Raw genomic sequence first — 19,254 nt, 5'->3', positions numbered from 1 at the left:
GTGGAGGCCCTGGATAGCAACTTCCTGCCCTTTTGTATCCCCCACTTGAGTCATAGGGGGTGGGGGTTCCAGGAAATTAGGACTGAGAGAGGAAGGGATACCCTAATGCCAGCTGCAAGGACAAAGGGTCACTGCATCCCTGCTGGGCCTGCATACTCAAGAACCCCAAAAGACACGGAGGTGGGGCTAGGATCACCAAGATGGGGGTGGTGAAGAAGAGGGTCGAGGTTAGCCTGGGAGTCCCTGTGGTCACTAGGACTGTGGGACTTCATCATCCCTGCTATGGAGGCAGTGATCAAAGTCCCCGTCTTCTGGCCTGACACCTCCAAAGCATCTTCCTGACCTTCTGGTTGCTCCACCCCACCACTCCCCCCAGGCCCTGCTCCTGCACTCCAGCCCCAGGCCTCTGCTGGACACCTGGGTTCCCACTTATCAGCACAAGCCCTCATGGCGGAACCCAGGCGTCCGGCCTCCCACCCTGTGGGCCAGCGGGCGTGGAGCCGAGGCTTTAGAGCCTCCCAGCCGGCCTTGTTCCTGTCCCATTGTGTATGGGACATGGGCGGGGCGAGGGCCAGCACCAGGGAGCCCCCCTCCCTTCAGCCCCCTCCCTGCTTCCTAAGGAAAAGGACAGGGCTCTGCTGGAGCGGGAGGCAGAGTTGACGCGCAGCCGACATGGGCAACTTGAAGAGCGTGGGCCAGGAGCCTGGGCCACCCTGCGGCCTGGGACTGGGGCTGGGCCTCGGGCTGTGCGGCAAACAGGGCCCAGCTTCTCCAGTATCAGAGCCCAGCCGAGCACCAGCATCCCCACCCCCACCCCCACCGGCACCAGACCACAGGTGAGAGACCGGAGCAGGTGGGCAGGAGGGTGTGGTGGAGGCCTAAAGCCCAGGGCTGGAAAAGGCTGAAGCCAGCAGCTCAGCCAGAAGGGCCAGGTCACCGACACAAAAGGTCAAGGCCATCAGTATAGACTATAGACAGGACAGGCAGAAAGAGACCGGGGTCAAGGTCCGAGTAGCAGGTGAACGTGAGACTTAAAGGGGCCTGCTACAGAATTGGACCAGGGTTTAACGCCAAGAACTGTTTGGCTTCTAAAAAGTTACTTACCTCTCTGAGCCTGTATTTGTCTAGGATGGGGACATGGTAGTACTTACCCCCATCGGGTTGTAAGTTTCTAGCTCATGGCAAGCCTTCGACAAACAGAAGTGATGATTAAGCAATCATCACGCTTAACTGGACGAAACAGGAGCTGGGGAGGGGCATTCAAGGAAAGTAAGGGAGTGGAGTATCATGGAAGGAAGAGAGAGCTGAGCCAGGAGACTCAGGCCCTTGAGGTGGGGGCTGAAAAGGCAAGGTTAGGCCCTTTCTCTGCTCCAGGCCCCCTTCTAGTGGCTGCCAGCCCCAAACTGGACCCTGCAGCCCTAGCCCCAAGAAGAGTCCCTCCTGGAGCCAAAATCCCTGGAGAAGGAAGGACTGGGAGGCCCACTGGGGTGCTAGGCCAGGGCTGCGGCCCTGCAGCTCAGGCGCACCCCAGCCTGAGTCCCTCCCTTCCTCCCCTCGCTGGCTGGCGGCTCTGGAGGAAGTGATAAGGCCTCTGAGGCTTCCCTTCACACGAGGGCCACTGTCAGGAGGGGTGTGAGTGGAAGGAAAATCAGGGCTGAGGAATCCCTGCAGGGGCTTCCCTCAGCTCAGATGAGCACGGGCTCCATCCCCCTCAAGTAGGGCTTGTGACAACTTGAAGGATGGGACACTTGTCCTGGTATATTTTCTGTTGCTATACCGCACTCCCTGAGATCTAGTGACTTATAAAGAGGTTTATTTTGCTCATGGTTCTGGAGGCTGGAAGTGCAAGAGCATGGCATGGGTATCTCACATGGCAGGGGGCTTCATGTGGCAAGACAACACAAGGGGGCACGTGTTCTTTTCACAACAAAGCCACTTCCGCTAAAACCCGTTCATCTATGACGGGATCACTCACTCACAAGGGCAGAGCCCCCTCTTGACATAATCACCTCGAAGGTCTCACCTCTCAACACTGCCATGGTGGGGACAAAAGTTCCAGTCTGTGAAATTACAGAGACACATTCAGACCATAGCAACAGCTCGCCTGCAAAAGAAGTAGGGCGGGCACTATACAGAAACGGGGACCCAGCCGGGAGGCCCAGGCCTGACTGGGCACCAGGAGGCCAGAGGCAACAGGTAGGGGAAAAGCGCCACCTGCACACCTCCGCCAGGAGCCCTGACTTTCCGGAGCCTCCAGGGCCCTCTCTTCCTACCTCCTGAAGCCTTGTGCAGGGTAGCAGAAAATGTCAGGAGGCAGACGGCAGGCAAGCCACAAATCAGTGGGATCAGCGGTGCTGTGGGAGGGATATCCAGGCTACCTGGGGGGAGCCCCAAAAGAAACAAACTCCTTTCCTGTGATTCTGTCCCTGACTCCCAACAGTCCCCCACTAACCAGGCCCCCGGAGGGACCCAAGTTCCCACGAGTGAAGAACTGGGAGATGGGCAGCATCACCTATGACACCCTCAGTGCCCAGGCCCAGCAGGTGAGGGGGGCCCCCAGCATATCCTGGGGGCTGCGGGTGGGGGTGTAGTTGTTGAGGCCTGGTCTCAGCTGCAGGCCAGAATAAGGAAACTCTGCCCTGCCTGGAATTAGCCCCTAGTCTCCCAAAAAGTGGTGAGGACTGGAAAGAATCAGAGGAGCTGAAGGTCAGGCAGGGACTTTGTTGACTCTCAGTCCCTCGCCTTGACCCCAGCCCTGATTCAAGTATGCCCTAAACCCTTCCAACCTCACCCCCATTTCCATCACAGTCCTGGCCCAGACCCACACCTCCCTGAACCCTTCCTCCCTCTGCTCCAAACTCCTGAACCAGTCCCTGCCACCCCGCCACCAACCCTACAGTCTGACTTGGGGACCTTCGTGCTCCCTGCTCCCCCTAACTAGGATGGGCCCTGCACCCCAAGACGCTGCCTGGGCTCCCTTGTATTTCCAAGGAAAGTACAGAGTCGACCCTCCCAGAGCCCTCCATCCACTGAGCAGCTGCTGGGTCAGGCCAGGGACTTCATCAACCAGTACTACAGCTCCATCAAGAGGTGAGACTTCCCTGAGCTCACAGGGCCCCCTCGTCCCACTGAGGCCCCAGAAACCTCAGGATCACCCTCCCTACACTCCATTCCCTCACCGGATCCTCACACCAAAGGCTGAAGGCCCCCACTTCTTATGGCGTGCCCTCCCTTTCTTCCTAGGAGCGGCTCCCAGGCCCACGAGCAGCGGCTTCAGGAGGTGGAGGCTGAGGTGGCAGCCACGGGCACCTACCAGCTCCGGGAGAGTGAGCTGGTGTTCGGGGCCAAGCAAGCCTGGCGCAATGCTCCCCGCTGTGTGGGCCGGATCCAGTGGGGAAAGCTGCAGGTGTGGCCAGCTGGCTCGTGCCCAGGATGAGCCCGGGGGACAGAAAGGAGAGGGGAGGGTGTGGGTAGCCCCTGAGGCTTCCCTGGGGTGCCAAGCAGTAAGGAGGATCCTAACCACTGCCCTAGAGATGAAAAGTAAGGGGATGGGCCCACCCTCAGAGTCCCTAGGGAGCCTCAGTCTGGTAGCTGACACCTGGTTAGCAGAGCCTTGGCTGGGACAGGGATGAAAACTCTTAAGCTCCACTGAGCATGTGAGGACAGCTGAGCAGGGACACCCTAGGTGGCTGTCAGAGGAACAAAAAGCAGCTTTTGGGAAAGGCCCCTAACTGGCTGTTTCTGCCAGGCAGGACTTGCTACCCAACCAGGCCCCTCCTCACACCCCCTGCTCCCTGCTGGCCCCCACACCCTCCTTCACACACACATATACACACACACACACACACACACATCGCTCAGAGCTAGCCTGGGCTGCTGGAACAGCCTGGGACCACAGCACTAGAGAAGCAATGGACTCAAAGGGGAACTAAATCCGTGACCTTGGCCTCCTTGGCTATAAGTGGCCATCAAAGAATGTGGAATGAAACCACAGACTCAGCAAATCCCAAAGGCGCCTCCAATAAAATAAGAACTATCCCAACCCTCACCCAACCTCTAAATTATTCAAAGCTTTAGCTCAACTTATACCCAAAGTTTCCATAATAGTCCCCACTCCTTGCTGTCTTGCTGTGTCCTTCCCTTGGCCCCAAGCCAGCTCCTGCCAACCCCTGTCCCTGTCAAAAGTTTCTTCCTCCCTCAGACAGGAATAGGACCTCCCAGCCTCTTCCTGAGGCCTCCACTCTGCCAGTCAAAAGGACTCCTAGCATCAGACTGTCAGCCCCAGAGGCCACCTAGTACAACCACCCCTCCCAGTATCACTGTGCTCAAGGAGTAAGAAGACTGACCAGGGTCACCTGCCCTTGCAGCTAAAGTCAGCTACTAGAGGGAGGAGAGATTCTACCCTAAGAGATCAGAGCAGGCTATGCAAGGTGTGCAGGGGTGCAGGGCAGGAAGGGGTCATCATAGATACAAATAGAGAGGATGGATTAAGTGGACATGGAGTGGTTCCCCTAGCCCCTGCCTCCTTCCCAGAGAGCCACGCACAAGTTCCCACGGGGCTGGCACTCAAGAGCCCTCTCTTTTTGCCTTTCCCCCTGCCTTGGCGGGCCCAGGTGTTTGATGCCCGAGATTGTAGGTCTGCCCAGGAAATGTTCACCTACATCTGCAATCACATCAAGTACGCCACCAACAAGGGCAACATCCGGTGAGTGTCCTGTCCTCCTCCCCACTGTGCCAGGCCCCAGCCCACACTGGGCCGCAGGGAAGGAGGGGTTCTGACCAGCTCTCTTCCCCACATCAGCTCGGCCATCACAGTGTTCCCCCAGCGCTCCCCAGGCCGCGGGGACTTCCGAATCTGGAACAGCCAGCTGGTGCGTTATGCTGGCTACAGGCAGCAGGATGGCTCTGTGCGGGGGGACCCTGCCAACGTGGAGATCACCGAGGTGGGCACTGAGGCAAGAATGGGATATGACAAAGAAGAGGGTACTGCTGGACAAGGACATCCAGCCAGTGAGGGATTCTTGAAGTAAAGGATGGAAGTGACTAATGGAGAGGACCTGAAGAGGGCCCCTGGGACCCACTTCTGCCCATTCCACACAGCTCTGCATCCAGCATGGCTGGACCCCAGGAAACAGTCGCTTCGATGTGCTACCCTTGCTGCTCCAGGCCCCTGATGAGCCCCCAGAACTCTTCACTCTGCCCCCCGAGCTGGTCCTCGAGGTGCCCCTAGAGCACCCCACGTGAGCATGAAAGGGACAGGGTGGGGTGGTAAGGCCATCTCTGAGCCTCTAGGGAAGAGACTGCAGGGAGCCCCTGGCAAAGGCTCTGTGGGGGGCTGATCCAAGCCTGACACCCCCAGGCTGGAGTGGTTCGCAGCCCTGGGCCTGCGCTGGTACGCTCTTCCTGCCGTGTCCAACATGCTACTGGAGATAGGAGGACTGGAGTTTCCCGCAGCCCCTTTCAGCGGCTGGTACATGAGCTCTGAGATCGGCATGAGGAACCTCTGTGACCCTCACCGCTATAACATTCTGGAGGTGAGGGCCACTGGTGAAGAGGGGTGTGGAGCTGCATGCCCTACCCTCAGAAGGCCAACCTGAGAATCTGAGCTCCATCAGGTCTAAGGACAAGGGTTTTAGAAACACCAAAGCCAAGGCAAAGGGGCGTGTGTGTGTGTGTGTGTGTGTGTGTGTGTTTCCAGAGCTAGAATCTACAGTTCTATAGCTTTCATCAGATTTTCTCAAGCGAGGCCTTAAAAGATTAAGACCCATTTCAGAGTTAAGGCCCAGGACTGCCTGGGAAGTGACTGGCACAAGGCCTCTCTTCTCTGTGGTGACTTTGCAGGCAAAAACCTGAGCTAGACCACACTAAGCAGTTGAGCCCCCCAAGGCCTGCTCCTACCTCTCACTTCTTTCACCCACAAGTTTGAGGTGAGATACTCTCTATCCACTACCCACTGCCTGTGTCCCAACCAATGCCATGCTCCCCTGCTCCAGGACGTGGCCGTCTGCATGGACCTGGATACCCGCACCACGTCATCCCTCTGGAAAGACAAGGCAGCAGTGGAAATTAACGTGGCTGTGCTGCACAGTTACCAGGTGCGTGGGCTCACACTGGCCAGGAAGGCAAAGGGCCAGGGGTGCAGCAGGTAGAAAAGAGAGAGGCACCTAGAAACTGGGGCAGAACTTGGATGGTGGACGTTCCATAGTCCATGTACCATGGGGCACACTGGACCTGCAGCTATGGCCACAGTTATTCTAGATGCTACAGTATGGGGGCCTGGTGCATGCTGGGAACCTCGCTCAGCAGTTCTATCCCTGCAGCATATTGTGGGATCCACTGAGTATCAGGATGGAGGGCATTCTAGGTGTAGTACATGCTGAGATGTGTAGTTGGAGGAATCTGGTGCCTGCCAACTACTTCTACGAGGTTTCTCAAGAGTGAAGGATAGCTGGGCATGTGGCGCACACCTATAACCCCAGCGACTTGGGAGGCTGAGGCTGGAGGATCACAAGTTCAAAGTCAGCCTCAGCAATTTATCAAGGACTTGTCTCAAAATAAAAAAGGCTGGGAGTGTTGCTTAGTGGTTAAGCGCCCCTGAGTCCTCCTATCTCCTGGTACCAAAAAAGAGTTGAGGATATTTTGGTTTGGGGGCAAGGTTTACAGATACTGGAGATTAGGATTCTACCCATGTTGAACTTGGAACATGACCATGCAAGCTACAACTTGGAGGTGACACTGTGGTTTGAGGGGACACAGTATATGCTAGGTTAGTGTAGGGTGGGGTGACAAACATGATAGAAGTAGAAGCGATGAGGTCAACAAGCCGCTTCTGAGCCCAGCCTTTCTCCTCTCCCCACCTCAGCTGGCCAAAGTGACCATTGTGGACCACCATGCTGCCACAGCCTCCTTCATGAAGCACCTGGAGAATGAGCAGAAGGCCAGGGGCGGGTGCCCTGCCGACTGGGCCTGGATCGTACCCCCCATCTCAGGCAGCCTCACTCCTGTCTTCCACCAAGAGATGGTCAACTATTTCTTATCCCCTGCCTTCCGCTACCAGGTGCCCACCCCAGCTGGCTCCTGCCCCCCTGGGCCCAGCGCTAAGCAAGCAGCTTAGGAACTGCTGACCTTCTATGTTCTTTGCCCCCCCCAACTTCCTGCAGCCAGACCCCTGGAAGGGGAGTGCAGCCAAGGGCACTGGCATCACCAGAAAGAAGACCTTCAAGGAGGTGGCCAAGTGAGTTCCCTAGAAGTGCTCCCCTCGCCCTCACTCCTGGGGGATCCAACCCAGCGGTGGCACCCAGGCCCTGGCTCTGACGGGGTCTGGACCCCTCCTGCCCTGGGAGGCCCTCACCTCACCCTCGCCTGCAGTGCGGTGAAGATCTCTGCCTCGCTCATGGGCACGGTGATGGCGAAGCGTGTGAAGGCGACCATCCTGTATGGCTCCGAGACCGGCCGGGCCCAGAGCTATGCACAGCAGCTGGGGAGGCTCTTCCGGAAGGCGTTTGACCCCCGGGTAGGACTAAGCCCAGGGGCAGGGAGCTGGCAGGGGAATGGGGAGGGCCTCTGTCAGCACCTTCAGAGGTGCCCTGAAGGACAGGAGAGGGTCAAATTTAAGACTCACAAGGAACCCCAGCATACACAAGGACTCAGGGATCAAGTCAGGACCTGAATCTCACCCTGCCAAGGAGGGTGAGGGGCAGGGGCAGCAGGGCCATGCCCCCAGGACGTTGGTCTTCTCACCCACAGGTCCTGTGCATGGATGAATATGACGTGGTGTCCCTGGAGCACGAGACCCTGGTGTTGGTGGTGACCAGCACATTTGGGAATGGAGATCCCCCAGAGAATGGAGAGGTGAGGCCTTCCGGGAAAGGGGCAGAGAGGGCTGCTGGGAATGAGGAGAGAGTCTAAATTGGAGAGACTGGACACACACCCCTGGAAGGAAAGTGGAGATGCCAAGGGAGCCCCCACGTGGGAGAATGAAATGTGGACCTGCCAAGGTGCACAAGCCACGCCCCAGCTCCGCGCCACACACTGCCTGTGTCCCCAGGTCATCTCCATTGTTAGTGCAAGTTTTTAATATGAGAAAGGCACTTCCTAGCTGACCCAAGAGGGCAGACTGCTCCTGGGGTTTTTATTGTTGTTGTTTTGGGGGAGAGGTAGTTTGCTGGGTTTTCTTTCTTTCTTTCTCTTTTGGCACTGGGGATGGAACCCAGAGTTACTTTACCACTGAGCTACATTCTCAGCCCTTTTTATTTTTTGAGACTCACTGAGTTCCTTAGGGCCTCACTAAATTGCTAAGGCTGGCCTAGAACTTTCGATGCCCCTGCCTCAGCCTCCCAAGTCAGTAGGATTACAGGGGTGTGCCACTATGTGCTCCTGGGTATTGACAAATGGAAAAACAAAAAACAAATATACTCCACTGAATTCCCTGCTTTAGCTTTTCCTTTCCTTCTTTACTTAACAGAAAGAAATAGTGCTTTAGACCCCAACATAGACTAGATAACTAGATAACTCAACAGTACCACCAATGAACGTCTTGTTGATAACCATTATTTTCTCAGTGGATGAATTTCTGAGCTGGCCAAGCTAAAGGCATTTCCTCTCCCAGGAGTAATGCCTCTTTAGCACTAAGTACCACCTCTAGACCCAGAATCCCCTACAGCAGGCTTGACTGCAGACAGAAGGCTTCTTCCTCTGCCTTCCTGTCCATATGAGCCCTCATTCTGATCTGTCTTTTAAAAAAGATCTCAGTGTCTTCTCAGGATCTGGCGCTGCCTCCTGGCTACATCATGACATGGCAGAAGGCATCCCCTGGACAGAGCTCAATTTTATAACAAAGCTACTCCCAGTACAACCCATTAATCCAGAGCGGACCACTCCATTCCTGAAGGCAGAGCCTGCATGACTCAGCACCTTCCCAAAGGTCCCATCTCCAAATGACTTTGGGGACTAAATTCCCAACACACAAATTCTGGGGACAAACTTTCAAAGCATAAGCAACACCATAAACTGACTTATTTCAGCATAAAAGTAGTAAATAAAACCATGTGGCCCACAGTTCTAATAAGATATAGAACACTTCCATCATCCTAAAAGTTCTCTCATCGACTCCTCCAAGTCAGTCTCCTTCCCCATCCACCTCCCTACCAGAGTTGCCTTTCCTGGCATAACAGATTGGTGTCACCTGCTCCCCAGTGCCATACAATGGAAGCACACAGTACCGTGGCTTCTGTCACTTGGCCTGTTTGTGAGATTCACCCATGTTGTTACATGACTCAGTCCTGTGTTCCCAGCGCCCGATGAGTGGTGTTCACCATGGGAATATCCCGGCGTGTTTAACATTCTTCTGCTGAATGTTAAACACTGGGATATGTTAGACACTGGGCTCTTTCCAGTTTGGGGCGATTATGAATCAAGCTGTTAAGAACATTTTTGTACCAGGCTTTTGTGGGCTTATGTTTTCATTTCTCTTGGATAAATATCCAGGAGTGGAATTGTTGGGCCATACCATAGACCTAAACTTTTTCCTTTTTTTTTTTTTTTTTGTAACTGCTAACTGGTCAGCTTGAATTGCACTCTTAAGATTTATGCATTTTCTTTGAGGGGCCGGGCACATTGGCTCATGCCTGTATCCCAGCGGCTCAGGAGGTTGAGACTAGGGGATCGCGAGTTCAAAGCCAGCCTCAGAAAATGTGAGGCACTAAGCAACTCAGTGAGACCCTGTCTCTAAATAAAAGACAAAATAGGACTGGAGATGTGGCTCAGTGGCTGAGTGCCCCTGAATTCAATCCCTAGTGTCCCCCCCCCAAAAAAAAAGATTTATGCATTTCAATATTACCCCAAATTTTTAAGGGAGCAAATATAGTAACAAACCCCTCAGAAAATGGGGTGATTCACTAATGATATAGGAACAAGAATACTTATAGCAGCGTTGCTCATAACACCCCACACTGGAAACAATTCAAACAATAATCAGCGATAGACTGAATAAATTGTTCCATCATTAACCGTGAACAAATTGCAACACACACAATACAGATAAATCTCAAAACATGAATGAAAGACGCCAGACACAAAAGAATCAATACTGTAGGATTCGTTTTGTATAAAATTCAGAAAAAGGCCACACTAATCCATAGTGTTAGAAACCAAAAGATTGAGGCCAGGTGTAATGGCGCATGTCTATGATCCCAGAGGCTCAGGAGGCTGAGACAGGAAGATCGTGAATTCAAAGCCAGCTTCAGCAATGGCAAGGTGCTAAATAACTCAGTGAGACCCTGTCTCTAAATAAAAAATACAAAAATAGGGCTGGAGATGTGGCTCAGTGATTGAGTGTCTCTGAGTTCCATTCCTAGTACCAAAAAAAAAAAAAAAAAAAAAAGAATCAGGAAATTGATTGATCACCCCAAGTTGGAGACAAGAAGTTGAATTCTGGGATGCTGGTAATGGTTCTTGAGATGCCAATTATACAGGTTTGTTCTCTCTGTGAAAATCCTTACAACTATATGTTTACTATAAGTGTGCTTCCCCCCACTCCAGGGTGTCACACACGCTAGGAAAGTGCTCTACCATTGGGCTACACCTCCAGCATCCCCTCCCCACCCTTTTTTTTTTTTTTAATTTTGAGACAGGGTCTCACTAACTTGCTAAGGCTGGTCTTCAACTTCTAGCCCTCCTGCCTCAGCCTCCCCAGTCTCTGGGATTACAGGCATGTACCACCTTGCCCAGCTAGGCTAAGTATATTAAATATATTTTCCATTTATAATATTTTCAATCTTACATTATTTAAGCTTACCTCCTGATAACCCCAAGGAGCATATACATATTTTTGAAGGGCTAGAAATGTTCTACCTGTCAACGGTGTCTTTCCCATGGAGGTTACGGTAGATAAGGATGATCTTTCTCTTATATTACTTTACATAGTTGTGTAAAAGTTGACTTTTTCAAAAAGTCAATCCTCTTCTGAAATTTTCAAAACAAAAACTAGAAGTTATTAGTAAAGAATACTAGGGGATGGGGTTGTGGCTCAGTGGTAGAGAGCTCGCCTAGCACTTCAAGGCCCTGGGTTCGATCCTCAGCACCACATAAAAATAAAGATATTGTATCCAACTACAACAACAATAACAAAAAAAAAGAATATTAAAGATCAACCAAGTACAGTTTCACATTTTCGTGGAGTGTGAAATGCATATCCATGATATGAATGCTTCCTTGGGCAGAGTTTTGCCGCAGCCCTGATGGAGATGTCCGGCCCCTACAACAGCTCCCCTCGGCCAGAGCAGCACAAGTGAGTGGGCAGATAGCTGGGGGGAGGGGAGGGAGCGGGAGGCATCTGAAGACACCAAAGGAAAGGATCCACCCCCACCCCATGCCTCAAGTCCTTCCCCAAAAGCCTGGCAGACAGAAGCCTGACAGAGGCCTGAACATCATCCCAGCCCCAGAGGTCTTCCCTCCCCAGGGGCCCACCCACTCCCAGGCCCAAGCCTCTGAGAGGCTGACAGTTCTGCAGTCTCCTTCAGAGGGAGGGGGGGCCAGAACAGACCCTGGTCCTGGCTGCCCCTCAGTTCCTCCCAAGGGCAGGTCCCTTCCTATCGCAGAGATGAAACTCTGAAATTGTCCCCAGGCTGGGCCTGGGCCTGGGCTGCCTCCCCAGTTCCCTGATATCCTTCTCTATCTTCTTGCCAGGAGTTACAAAATCCGCTTCAACAGTGTCTCCTGCTCAGACCCCCTCGTGTCCTCCTGGCGGCGGAAGAGGAAGGAGTCTAGCAACACAGACAGCGCAGGGGCCCTGGGCACCCTCAGGTTGGGGTCCTCACCAAAAGGGGTGTGCAGGGATTGAGGGCAGACATGGGCTGGTACAGACGGCTCCAACAATGGCTCCCTGCACCCCAGGTTCTGTGTGTTCGGGCTGGGCTCCAGGGCATACCCCCACTTCTGTGCCTTTGCTCGGGCGGTGGACACGAGGCTGGAGGAACTGGGTGGGGAACGGCTACTGCAGCTGGGCCAGGGCGACGAGCTGTGTGGCCAGGAGGAGGCCTTCCGCGGCTGGGCCCAGGCTGCTTTCCAGGTGAGCCCTTAGGCACCCCACTGTCTGATCCTGTCCAGCCCCCAATTCTCATCCTCACCACCTCCTCTACTCCTTCAGTGCTGAGACCTTCGATGTTGCAGCTAGAGGCTTACCACATCCCTGATTTTTGTCTCTTTTCCTACCCCTTTCTGTTCCTTCCCAAATCCACTCTCATTTTGCCACTGCACAGCCAACATATCTGGGCTCAGACCTGAGTCGTGGACAATGTGCCCTAATAGGAGGTGTCACACCCAGGCAGAAGCTTAGACAAAAGGGAACAGGCAGGGCCTGGCAGGAGGGTGGTCAGTCAGGCCCAGGCTGGGCCCCACAAATACACACAGTGTGTGCAGGGTAGGCCCCCTGCCAGTGGTGGGCTGCATACCGGGAAAGAGATCGAATTGAGAGGGTCAGGAAGAGGCAAGACTAACACTAAGAGCAGGCTGGGATCTTTAGGAAGTTGGAGGCCAGGTAGGTGTCAGGCAGTGCCTGGCTAAGATAGGTGATCCTGGCCAGGGCAGGGTCCCAAGAACTGTGACGTTTAAGCCTGGGCTTCCTCAGCAGGCAGTGATCCCCACTTGGGGATTATGCCTGGAGCTGAACAGGGGCTCTTTCTCCTCACTGCTGACACTGTTCTGTGTAGGGCCGCTGCCCCCAGGTCCCATCCATCCGGAGCCCACAGCCTGAGTTCAGCAGGTTTGCATCCAGAGCCAGGAGGAAGGCCACCTCAGAGGGGCTGGGCTGGTGGGGAGGGTGCCCTAGAGGTGGAAGATTTCCTGGGGAGGGGAAGGCCAATCCAGAGAAGCAGGCCCAGCTTGGGAAGGAGGGAATAGAAAACAAGACTTAAAGAGAAAAAAGGGGCCACTGAAAGTTCTGGAGCAGGACACCCCCACAAAGTTTTGGTTTTGGTTTGCGTTTTGTTTCTTTGCAGTACTGGGGGTTGAACCCAGGGGCACTCTACCACTGAGTACCATCCTGGCCCTTTCTATTGTTTTAACACAGAGTCTTGCTAAGTTGTCCAGTGCTAGTCCCGGCTGGCCTAGAACTTTCGATCCTCCTGTCTTGACCTCCCAAGTAGCACATGAGAAGTTTCAGGAATATGACTTTAGTGGAGGGGAACCAGTTAGTGCATCCAAGAGGCAGGAAGACTGGCCTTACTGGGGTGGCAGCAGTGGGGATAGGAAGGAAGGGAGGGGCTGGGGAAGGAAGGAAGGAAGAGATATAAGACTATGTGCATCAAAAAAGAAACAGTAACAGGACCTGGTGATATGGGCCTTAGCCAGCCATGGACAAGCCCTGGAACTCAGGCCTGGGATGTCCAAGCTGCTCACTGGACTTGTTCCTGGCCAGAAACAGATACCAGGGCATGCACCCCCGACCCGGCTCCGTAGGAAGATGGCATTTACTATCTGCATGTGTCGTGCTAAAGGCTTTACATAAAGTATTTCATCTAAACTTCACCAGAACTCAATGAGTTGGCAAGATGGGGAAACTGAGGCATGAAAAATGTAAGGAGTCAGAATTTGAATGCAGGTCTGAGTGCACAGCTGCCTTTACTGAGCTGCTCCCTGAGAGACAGGGCAATCCCTTATAAGACAAGTAACTCTCAGTGAGACAAGTAGTCAAAGGAGTCGTCTGCAGGTCCCCAGAGCAGCAGCCAAGCCATGAGTTGGAGAACAAGGCACGGTGAAGTGAGCACAGGCCTCACTTCATCCTCCCTCCTGCTCCTGGGGCTGCCCTGGCCCCTGCGGCTGGCCACCCCAAATGACAGGAGACTGCTGTGTATCCCACAGGCCCAGTGCACACCCATGTCACACCCTCTCCCCAGGAGTGGCTCCTCACTAGGGCCACTCCCTGGTGGCAGGAGGTCCTCAGCCCTTCTACTCATCCCTCAGGCCTCCTGTGAGACCTTCTGTGTGGGGGAGGATGCCAAGGCAGCGGCCCAGGATATATTCAGCCCCAAGCGCAGCTGGAAGCGTCAGCGGTACCGGCTGAGTGCCCAGGCTGAGGGCCTGCAGCTGCTGCCAGGTTCGGCCTGCATGCTGGATCTTTGCTGTCTCCAGGGTGGGGGGCTGGGGGGCAGCACTCGCTCTCCCAGGGGCTCAGGCTCAGCCTCTCATTTACTTCCTCCCCACCTTCAGGCCTGATCCATGTGCACAGGCGGAAAATGTTCCAGGCCACAGTCCTCTCAGTGGAAAACCTGCAAAGCAGCAGATCCACGTGAGGAAGATGGTTCACCCTCCCCTTCCCCCACTGCAGCCTCCTCCTCCCAAACTCCATCCCCACCCTGCCCTTCTCTGACCCTCTATAACTGCCAACTCCCCACCTGCAGCCGGGCCACCATCCTGGTGCGCCTTGACACTGGAGGCCAGGAGGGGCTGCAGTACCAGCCTGGGGACCATATAGGTGTGTGCCCACCCAACCGGCCTGGCCTCGTAGAGGCGCTATTGAGCCGCGTGGAGGACCCGCCACCACCCAGCGAGCCTGTGGCAGTGGAGCAGCTGGAGAAGGGCAGCCCTGGTAAGGGCTCCATCTGGGCAAGAAACTGAGAGCCTGCTCCACTCCCCTGGCCCAGTAGCCCCTTGAGGTCCGTCCTGCAGGGCTGCCGTCTCCCTTCACTGCTTGGCACTAGCTTGAAGCTAGGTGTGCCATCCCTGCCAGGCTGGCCTTGTTGCTGCATGGTCCACACAAAGCATGGTTCTGGTCTCAGAGCCTGCCCACCAACGTGTCCCCAAAAGACTTTCCCCTGCTCTGGGCTCCTCCTAGAGCCTCCCCCAACTTGCTCCACAGCTAGTGTATCTTCTACCAAATCAGCGACTAGAGTTAAGATAAATCTTAACTGGGGTTAGGGGTATGGAAGCCCAGACAAATACACTGAGGGTGCCCAGACAGGCCCAGATAAGCCCACACTACTGTTAGAGGGCAGATTTCCGAATAAAACACAGTGAGTTAATCCCCCAAAGCTAACTTGAGCCCAGATAGTGCAGTGTGAGCTGGGCTCCTTCCTCAGAGCTCCCTGTGCACCAACCCTAGGTGGCCCTCCCCCGAGCTGGGTGCGGGACCCCCGGCTGCCCCCATGCACGCTGCGCCAGGCTCTCACCTACTTCCTGGACATCACTTCTCCACCCAGCCCTCGCCTCCTTCGATTACTCAGCACTCTAGCCGAAGAGTCCAGCGAACAGCAGGAACTGGAGGCCCTCAGCCAGGTGGGGGCCAGCCCATAGGGAGCAGGGATAGAAGCATGAGCCGGGGGTACCCAGTGTCAGGAAGTCCTCATGCAAGGTTCTGCCTGGACTTTCTTCTCCTGGCCAATCTGTCCTGGTGCTTTAGTCTGACTGATGCATCTTTGGATGCCCAAGATTGTAAAGAGATGTTGGTTGGCCTGAACTGAGGGAGGAACCCAAGGAGGTTCAGCAGGGAGGGCTCAAAAAGGGAGGTCACCAAGCAGGGCTATGGGGCACCCAGTCCACCACATGCCGCTCTGCCAGGACCCCCGGCGCTATGAGGAGTGGAAGTGGTTCCGCTGTCCCACACTGCTGGAGGTCTTGGAGCAGTTCCCATCAGTGGCACTGCCTGCGCCCCTGCTCCTCACCCAGCTGCCCCTGCTCCAGCCTCGGTACTACTCCGTCAGCTCAGCACCCAGCACCCACCCAGGAGAGATCCACCTCACCGTAGCTGTGTTGGCATACAGGACCCAGGGTAAGGACAGGAGCAGGAACAGGTCCCTCAGTGGAACCAGGACTGGCCCCTTACTGGCCTCTCTTTCCCACCCATTAGATGGGCTGGGCCCCTTACATTATGGAGTCTGCTCCACATGGCTGAGCCAACTCAAGGCTGGAGACCTTGTGCCCTGCTTCATCAGAGGGTAAGTGAAACCTACAGGATGGGGAGGGGCATCAAGTAAAGAGAATGTCCAGTCAGGGATAGAGAAAGTGCCACATGATTGGCTGGGGACAGATGGGGAATCAGTGGGGGAGATCATGGAGGGCCAGGTGGTAACTCTGGTGAGGAATGTGACTGCATAACAGACCAAGATCAGGGTATCATCAGGCCACTTGAGAATGGTGGCTAAGTTTTGGACTTCACTAATTTGGACTCAGGATCCTGCCTTAAAACTACGATTTCCAGAGACACAGCAGGCTTCCACAGGCCTCTGTCCTTGGGCACAATGTGTGTTGGAAGATATGGCACATGGGACTGTGGTCCCCAAGACCCCACTCAACCCAGAAAGGACTACCGAGGGTAAAGACCACCCTCAACCATAGTGCTGAGGAATGAAAGATCTCAGGAGCCCTTTCCTCCTGCTGCGTTCCTATCTGACCCTTTCCAAAAGCTAGGAGCCAAATCTCCTTGTGACTGAGTTCTCAGCACCCAGTAGGCCCAGGGAGCCAAACCCACCCAGGAATCCACTCAACTCAATATAAACCAAATTTCAACATGATGGCTTTTAAACACTCAATGAGCTTCCCTATAATCAAAAGTCTGTTTGTTCTTCCACATATTTTCCAAAACCCCTAAGTTGAGTCATTTAAGTACCCTCCAGTCCAAACTAAACTAAATTTCCTCTAACCCAATCCCTTAGAAGCTACAGCCCCAGGGAGTTTCTGCCTGTGGGCAGAGTTTTTTAAATAAACACATCCCACTAACTGATCCAGAGACTACTCCAGGGACTCTACAGGTATAACTCCTTTACCATTGGACCCTGGGTTCTTCTGTTTGCACCACCTGCCTGAGGTTGGTAAGAACTGGGGCCCAGGGAGGAAGGGGGCCTGATGGAGTCTCTCTGGCCAGGGCTCCCTCTTTCCGGCTACCACCTGATCCCAGTCTGCCCTGCATCCTGGTGGGCCCAGGCACTGGCATTGCCCCCTTCAGGGGATTCTGGCAGGAGCGGCTTCATGACATTGAGAGCAAAGGTAAGGCTGGGGCTGCAGGGACTGACTGGAAGGCAGGAGGAGTCACACATTCTAGGGACAAAGGGGTGGGGCTGGAAGGCAGGAAGCAGGTAGGAAAGAGTGCAAGAAACTGGGGCCAAAGGTGAAGGGAAATTTATTAGAACAAGGCTGGGGTTGGGAGGTGCCTGGCAGTGAGGGCTGGGCCTTGTTTGTCGGGCTCCCTGGTACATACTAGGTGCAGAATTGAATTAAGAAGGAAGGCAAGCTGGGTGTGGTGGCGCATGCCTGTAATCCCAGAGGCTTAAGAGGCTGGGGCAGGAGGATCACAAGTTCAAAGCCAGCCTTAGCAACAGCTAGGTGCTAAACAACTTAGTGAGACCCTGTCTCTAAAAAAAAAACCGGACTGAGGATGTGGCTCAGTGGTTGAGTGCCCCAGTACCAAAAAAAAAAAAAAGCAAAAGAAGAAGAAAGAAGGGATGGGCTGAGACCCAAAAGGCAAAAGAATGTCCCAGGTAGATTCTGGGCTGTGCCAGAGCTCACCTAGGTGTGGCTCGCCTAAGGAAGTGACAGAGTGTTTAGGTTGGGCATGGGGTGTCAATCAAAAGGGGGCTGTGACGCAGAAGGTTGAAGGAGTGGGAGAATGTGGGAACCTGCGATGTCACAACGCAAAGGGCATGGAGTTTCCAGTCAGACGACCCAGTTCTAGCCTGGCTCCACCACTAGCCAGCCACCTGAGATCGGTTTCCTTATCGGTAAAGAGACTTCAAGGTCTCTATGAAAGCGTCACGTATTGCCCTAGAGGTCAAACAGCCAGGAAAGTGGTTGCTTTCGACATAAATGCTGGGCTGTCAGTCTGGGCGAAGGTGGCCAATGAATGGGGCGGTGTCGCTAGGGCTGCACCCAAATAGGGCCCCTCCCAAGCCGTGTTGCTCGTAGGACTTCAGCCCGCCCCCATGACTCTGGTATTCGGCTGCCGATGCTCCCAACTCGACCATCTCTACCGCGACGAGGTGCAAGACGCCCAGCAGCGCGGGGTGTTTGGCCGCGTCCTCACCGCCTTCTCCCGGGAACCCGACAGCCCCAAGGTGCGCGACCCCGAGGGCGCGGGGGCTACCTGAAGCCTGGAAGAGGGAAGGGTAGTGAGTGCGCTCGGGTAGGCACGCGGGCCCAGGCCCCGCCCCAACCACTCGGCCCCACGCCTGCCCACCTCCGCCCCAGACCCCGCCCCGGGAGCGGAGGCCCTACCCCGCCCGCCACAGTCACGGTCCGCCCCTCACCCGCATCCCCCAGACCTACGTGCAGGACGTCCTGAGGACTGAGCTGGCTGCTGAGGTGCACCGCGTGCTGTGCCTCGAGAGGGGCCACATGTTTGTCTGCGGCGACGTCACCATGGCAACCAGCGTCCTGCAAACTGTGCAGCGAATCCTAGCGACAGAGGGTGACATGGAGCTGGACGAGGCGGGTGACGTCATCGGCGTGCTGCGGGTGCGCAGGGCCGAGGCCCGGGGCCAGGGCGGGAGCAGTGTTTGACCGGGTGAAGGGGCGGGGCCCGGGACTGGTCCGAAGCAAACCTCTGGGTTCTCGAACCCTGTTCTGATAAACTGAGCTCTTTTCCCGCAGGATCAGCAACGCTACCACGAGGACATTTTCGGGCTCACTCTTCGCACTCAAGAGGTGACAAGCCGCATACGAACCCAGAGCTTTTCCCTGCAGGAGCGACAGCTGCGGGGCGCAGTGCCCTGGGCGTTTGACCCACCAGGCTCAGACACCCTCTACCCTTGATGGCCCTCTGGTTTTCCACTCCAGTGCCCAAAGAGAGAGGCTGTCACACTACTGTGGGTTAACCAGAGCCAGCCACCTCCCCACACCTCTTAAAGGTGCCTTCTAGCACCTGTTGCAAGGCTGCAGAAATCCAGCCTTATTCCTCTGGGAATAAGAAAAATTCTTCCTTTCTCTCCAGATTGGCTTCTGGCAGGAATCTGCCTAACTTTGAAGGCCCCTGCCAGCAATGGTATTGGGGGGGGGGGGTGCTTACTGCTTCCCTGCCTTGGTGTGCTTTAGGTGAACTGTAGATTACCCCTCCCCCTCAGGAAGGAGTGTCACCTTTAAAGTCTAAATCATTCAAATATTTATTATTGAAGAGTATCATGAGACTGATGTTATGAGATCACCATGCCAGATGTTATGAGATGCCTAACCCAATCCCTATGGATTACAATTATAAAAAGACAAGATTTGTTTTAACTTGTTTAGCTGTGGGGGTGGTAATTCTTTGACAGCCAGTCCTACACACTGCAG

General features: G+C 54.7%; 1 protein-coding gene across 1 annotated transcript; it reads left to right on the top strand.

Moving 5' to 3' along the window:
• The first annotated feature begins 667 nt into the window (after window positions 1–667).
• Window positions 668–19,200, top strand: Nos3 (nitric oxide synthase 3). The gene is made up of 26 exons (XM_026379801.2): window positions 668–836; window positions 2,441–2,543; window positions 2,942–3,090; window positions 3,244–3,406; window positions 4,614–4,705; window positions 4,802–4,943; window positions 5,101–5,240; window positions 5,360–5,534; window positions 5,994–6,095; window positions 6,863–7,057; window positions 7,161–7,234; window positions 7,369–7,513; window positions 7,747–7,851; window positions 11,220–11,287; window positions 11,686–11,802; window positions 11,893–12,067; window positions 13,960–14,092; window positions 14,206–14,284; window positions 14,397–14,584; window positions 15,098–15,270; window positions 15,553–15,763; window positions 15,842–15,929; window positions 16,856–16,977; window positions 17,893–18,041; window positions 18,247–18,441; window positions 18,577–19,200. The coding sequence occupies exons 1-26, from the start codon at window positions 673–675 to the stop codon at window positions 18,736–18,738; spliced, it is 3,609 nt and encodes a 1,202-aa protein (XP_026235586.1). The 5' UTR covers window positions 668–672; the 3' UTR covers window positions 18,739–19,200.
• The last annotated feature ends 54 nt before the right edge of the window (window positions 19,201–19,254 follow it).

Source organism: Urocitellus parryii, chromosome 3 (assembly GCF_045843805.1).
Source record: "Urocitellus parryii isolate mUroPar1 chromosome 3, mUroPar1.hap1, whole genome shotgun sequence".
Lineage (NCBI taxonomy): Eukaryota > Metazoa > Chordata > Mammalia > Rodentia > Sciuridae > Urocitellus > Urocitellus parryii.
The sequence above is the reverse complement of the archived record's forward strand: the minus strand, read 5'-3'. Positions and strand labels throughout refer to the sequence as shown.

Coding starts and splice junctions, on each gene's coding strand:
- Nos3 (XM_026379801.2), top strand. CDS start 673: ATGGGCAACTTGAAGAGCGTGGGCCAGGAGCCTGGGCCACCCTGCGGC. Junction 4,944..5,100: donor CCAACGTGGAGATCACCGAG/GTGGGCACTGAG, acceptor CATTCCACACAG/CTCTGCATCCAGCATGGCTG. Junction 11,288..11,685: donor CCTCGGCCAGAGCAGCACAA/GTGAGTGGGCAG, acceptor TCTTCTTGCCAG/GAGTTACAAAATCCGCTTCA.